The 5,574-nt window shown below is 34.9% G+C and overlaps 1 protein-coding gene across 1 annotated transcript; it reads right to left on the bottom strand.

The window, feature by feature from the left end:
- Positions 1 to 576: 576 nt before the first annotated feature.
- LOC120782786 (serine protease HTRA2, mitochondrial) lies at positions 577 to 2,124 on the bottom strand. Its single transcript, XM_040115254.1, has 2 exons — positions 1,015 to 2,124; positions 577 to 961 (listed from the first exon to the last, which is right to left on the bottom strand). Exons 1-2 carry the CDS (start codon positions 2,094 to 2,096, stop codon positions 796 to 798), a joined length of 1,248 nt encoding a protein of 415 aa, XP_039971188.1. The 5' UTR covers positions 2,097 to 2,124; the 3' UTR covers positions 577 to 795.
- Positions 2,125 to 5,574: the final 3,450 nt, after the last annotated feature.

The raw sequence follows: 5,574 nt of genomic DNA, 5'->3' as shown, positions 1-5,574 counted from the left end.
ACAATATAAATTTTGCCAAAGCCTGAACGTATGTAAGTATTTATTTTGGGTCTTGGAAATTTCGAAAGTATAAAATGATCGGTTACACCCGATCCTAACCCTTCCCTACTTGTTCTATTTTAAAATTAATAAGAAATAAAGCAAAATCATTGCTTATATACATATGTATGTATGTATTTTTTTAGTTTTTCGCTTATCGGTGGTAAGATTTTTTTATTTATTTACACTTTTTTGATTCTCTATTCCCTAAAATGTCTTAATCTAGTTTAACTCTTAATATTTACAATCAAAGGTTAAATGTGTATTTTGCAGTCGATAACATATTTGAACTTTGGTGGTCTTAGGAAAAATTGAAAATCCTTATTACGCAAAAGTATCAATCAAACGTAATTTTGTTTACAAAAGCCATTTACAGCTAATGTAATGGGGTTCCTTAACTTTCATAAGAGCTTCGGATATTTTGTCAGCTCGGTCTAGAGAAACTTAAACTCCGAATATTACGTGCATGGGTAGTCGATTAGATATTAGCAGATATTGAACATACCAAATATGTAATGGTTTTCGTCAAATAACTTATAAATTGAATTCTTTTAATTTATTTTTATATTTGTTTGCTTTCATTCTTGAACGAACCTATTTACTGCTTAAAATAAAATTACTATAAGCATATATGTATGGGTAAATAATGGCGGCAATTTTTTTAGCTGCCAGCTATCTGAGGCAGTGCAGTTGAACTTTAACGGCCATGGGAAATATGATTGTGATGAATGAAAACAATCGTGAATATACGCGGTTTTAAGGGTCTTCTGGCACAATTTTTACAGTCATCTTCTTCAAGCCACGAAAAATCGTTATATCAAGCGACTTTGTCTTTAAAGCTAAAGCCTCATAAACATCTGATGAATTTTTAATTTCTTTATCATTAATTTTTGTAACTATATCACCCGGATAAAGACCACCACTGAAAAGAGCAAAAGGTTATGCATGTAAGCACTTAATTTCACGATAACTCACGTATGTGCAGGCGATCCAATGATTACTTTCCACACCAGAACGCCATGGGTTAAGTCACTTGGCACATTCTGTGTACGATTCTTTAATTCAAAAAGTATGTCGGGTGTTAGCGTAAGCATTGTTATTCCCATATAACGTTTAGCGGGATAATCCATTTTGCTAACACCTTGTCTTCTACGTTCTTCAGCTCGATTTAGAAAAAGTTTCACATAGTCAATTGGTATGGCAAAACTTATTCCCGCTGTTACTTTCATTGAATTTACACCTATAGCTTCGCCATCTAGATTTACAAGTGGCCCGCCTGAATTTCCGAAAGTAATGGCTGCATCGGTTTGTATATAATTAATATCACGATTTTTCAGTCCAAGTTCTTGAGACGGCCTTTGCGTCGAACTAACAACGCCGGCTGTTACTGTATTACTCAAAGCTAAAGGACTACCAAGAGCCACAACCCATTCACCTGAGCGCAATGTAGAGCTTTGCCCTAGAGACATGACTGGTAAATCTTTACACTGAATACGAACCGTAGCCAAATCAGATGTTTGATCTATATCTTCTACAACACCAGGGAAAGTGCGACCATCGTTTAATCTTACTTGCACCATCGTGTGCGGCTTATTGATAACTACATGTGCATTAGTTAGTATAAGTCCATTAGAATCGATTATAAACCCTGAACCGTTTGACGCAGTGACTGGTTTTCCAGTATAGTAGTCAAATTGGCGCATATCTTTAATCTCAATATACACCACTGAGGGTGCACATGCGTTCACTACGTCAGCAAGAAAATTATATTGCTTTCGTCGGCCTGAAAGCGGAGGAGATGTGAAAGCAGATACATGTGGTATAATATAGTCCTTTTGGTTATAAACTAGGTAAGCTGATAATGCTGAAACAGCAGCTATCGGTATAAAATTGGATCTCCAAATACTACCCCGACTGCTTTCTGTTTTCTTCCTGCTTTTATGTTCATATTTGCCATATTGTTGGCCATTATGTAATTGCTTGAAAGCATTCAACACACACCGAAAGTTTGAAATTTTTAATAAAGCATTTATTCTTTTTAAATTATTAAACGCCATACTTATATGCAAGAATCACCTGTGCACAATTTTGTGCAAATCAGCTGATAGAACCGTGCTCTTCTTCTTACTGTCTTCTTGCAGTCACCATGAGTATTAAAAAATATTGAAGCAACATCAGGAATATTATATATCCTTCCAAAAAAAGTGATGTATGATAAAGAAGTTTCTTGAAAGGAATATGTGGAATCATAAATTGATAGATTTGAAAATTTGTCAAATTTTTGCGTTGACAAAAAAAGGCAGCCGAAATGTGCGAGTTCGTTGGTTTTGAACAACAATTGAAAAATAAATTAATTTATTAAAATGATGCTCAGTTTCGATCTTTGATACTGATAGTCAAAAAATCCTCGAAAAAGAGTCATTCTATTTTGCAAGAGATGTGCAAGTTTAAAAAATTTTTAAGTTTTTGTAAGCCAAATAATATTTAACATTTTCATAGAATTAAATACTTTAGGTTAACAAAAATATTACTACATTGTTACTAGTATACATTTGCTTCCAATAATAAAAAAGAACTATTGATTGAAACAGTGAGATCACACCGCAAGTTTATTCTTCCACTTATTAAGATTAACGGAGAACAAGTAAGGAAGAGCTACGTTCGGGCATAACCAAGTCAAAGAAATACCCTCAGTTACATAAGGTTTGTTAGTTATATGGGGTGTAGGGCAAGTTTTCAGCCGACATTATTCATTCTAAGCAAAAAAATTCACCGTTACAAGGAAAACACGCCCCCTCAATTTTATTCAGATAGCTCACGTATTAGCGGATATATGCGGTAAAAAATCACCCAGCAATTCAAAAAACTTTATATTCGGTCTATGTATGAGGGTAGTATTGACGCGTTTTTAATAAACAGACATACCGAAAAGGATTCTCTCCAAATTTCAGTTATATATCTCACACATCGACCGCTATAAAGTCAACTACAACCCCTAGGTCCTATATTCAGTACCAAGAGGCTTGCACAGTTTTGTAATTTTTAGTCATAAAGCAAAGTTTTCTCACGATATATTAATTGCTTCTTGATTTGTATAGTTAAGGAATCACTTGTAAGCCGATATTTGTCATTTTCACTCTATGTACCGAACTTGGTTGAAAACGATTGAGCAGGTCCCTAGATATGTGATTTTACCTAAAACAGGGCGGTGGACGGCGGTGGCGGTTATCATTAATTTTCACGCTATCGGTTGAAGTTCTTATATATTTACCATTAGAGAATCTGGTTGTTGTAGCTTTAGTTGTTTAGGAGTTATGAACATTAAATTGGAGAGCAGGGCCACACCCCTTTTTTGCTCACAGGTTCCCCTTGCTACTGCGATCACCTATGCCAAATTAGAGTTCTAAATCTTAATTCAGATCTTAGTTATGGCTCTTTTTACATTTTCGGTTAGTGGCGTTTATTGGTGTGGTAGTGGTCCGATTGCGCACATCTACGAACTCGTCTTTACTTCTTTGTCAAGAAAAGAGTATACGCGTAGTTTCATCAAGAGTCACCCGGATTTCAACCCAGTAAATAAAAACGTAAGATTTTTTTACAATTGTCAAATAAATTATATTTAACAAATTTTTGAAGAAAAACTTTTATTAACTTAAAAATAAAAGCATGCCGCAGTATAAATAATTAAATTTAACGCAAAGAAGACAGTATCCGGAAAATAGATACATATAATTTTTCGTTATTTTACGGTAACGTCTACTTAATTGCAAATTACGTGGTTGAGAAAATGTAGTACTCATTTTCAACACATTGAGCTGACGGTTCCCATTCATATAAATTTTTTGGTTAGTATGACGCCCGGAACACATAGAGCGCGACAGACTGCAAGCGACATCTGTCAAATATTAAAATACACACGTTCTTATGGTGTTGTGCAGCTGCCTCAATAACTGTGTCCTTTAAAACGTGTGTATTGTAATATTTGACAGATGTCGCTTGCAGTCTGTCGCGGTGTATGTGTTCCGGGCGTGAATAACAAGAAATTACAAAATTTTGAGTGAACAAATCTTAAGACTCTTTTCATGCTAAAGAAATCATTGCAAAAATTATTGCTTAAAGCGCCCATACACGAGCACACAAGTGCGTTCGATCGGTATGTGTGCGCTTGCGGTTTATCGTGTATGGGCTTGTTCGCGTACCGGTCCATGTTCGCGAAAATGTTTGATTTTTTACGATCGGTGCGCGAACATGTTTATCGTGTATGGCGTTGTCGGCGCACAAAATCTCATTTCTCTCGTGTCGCCGAACAGTGAAGATCGCGGACAATGGCAAGAGTTAAGGGGAGAGCCTGCTTTCGAGGCTTCAAAAATCGATTTTTTGAGGATTTTTTTGGGAAGGAAACAAATTATTGATTCAATCGAAATTTCTAGGCTTTATAGTTATATGTATATTTGAACATCTTTCACAAATTTTTTGGATACGAAATCTTCGATATTCTGCCTTTGGGAAGCAATTACCCGATGCATCTCGCATGTACATTTTTCGGACGGCGGCCAGGATGCAGGTCGCAATTTCTATCGGAAACAAAAAATTCAAAGAGATTCATATTTTTTATTAATTTATCTTCTAGTTAAACTAAAAAAATTCCAAAAAAAAGTGTAAAATTTAAAATTTTATTAAAAATTTAATAAGTAGTGGCTTTTGATCAAAAGAATTTTACTTTATGCTGTTTAAAAATATGTTAAAACTTGACTTTTCTTAATATTTTTTTAGTTTAAATATAAGATAATTTTATGTCAATGATAATAAACTTTGCCCTAATTCCATACGACGTTTAGTTTTTTTTTCTATCCTGCCCGCCAATTAAGAATAATCGTAAAAATGAAAAACCGAGAAATCACGCTTCAAAGTTTTCGCTTTTTGCCTAAGCGCTCATATATATACACACATAGTGAAAGAAAAATAAAAGTTAGAATAACTTATTAACGAAATTCCATGAAATAGATAAAAATGCTACATTAGAAATAAATTCCAAGAAATGTTCCGATTGCCTGTCGCACATGTTAACTCTGTGAAGAACGGACTCAAAATGGATTTGTGTGTCGTGTATGGGCAAACGAATTCATACCGATCGAACGCACATGTGTGCTCGTGTATGGGCACTATTACCAAAACCTTTTACGGGGCATCTCGACAGGCTAAAGTTTATGGCAAATCTATTATCATTGCCATTGCCAAATCTGTATGCGGGCATTTGTTATCATAACATAATCATTTGCGAAAAGGCGTCGGGTAGGTAGGAAATTTTCATAGAAATGAAAACTGAGTCTCCAGCAATACAGTTAGTATACAATAAATCTTTGCGGTCGAGATGCCCCGTTATGCCTACCGCGCTTATTGCCAAAATCAAATGAAATTATCAATTTTGGACCAATCGGACCAAAACGGCAATGCTGAACTTACTTATTAAGAGTGGCAGCACCAATCAGCTGTGTCTTTTGACAAATATTTTTCTGTCATTTGTTTACTGATTCA

Source organism: Bactrocera tryoni, chromosome 1 (genome assembly GCF_016617805.1).
Source record: "Bactrocera tryoni isolate S06 chromosome 1, CSIRO_BtryS06_freeze2, whole genome shotgun sequence".
NCBI classification, from domain to species: domain Eukaryota; kingdom Metazoa; phylum Arthropoda; class Insecta; order Diptera; family Tephritidae; genus Bactrocera; species Bactrocera tryoni.
The sequence above is the reverse complement of the archived record's forward strand: the minus strand, read 5'-3'. Positions and strand labels throughout refer to the sequence as shown.

What these genes read in the sequence shown, in the direction of transcription:
- LOC120782786 (XM_040115254.1), bottom strand. Translation starts at nt 2,096, where the DNA reads ATGGCGTTTAATAATTTAAAAAGAATAAATGCTTTATTAAAAATTTCA. An exon ending in ATTGGATCGCCTGCACATAC is followed by an intron (nt 962 to 1,014) that starts GTGAGTTATCGT and finishes TGCTCTTTTCAG; the next exon opens with TGGTGGTCTTTATCCGGGTG.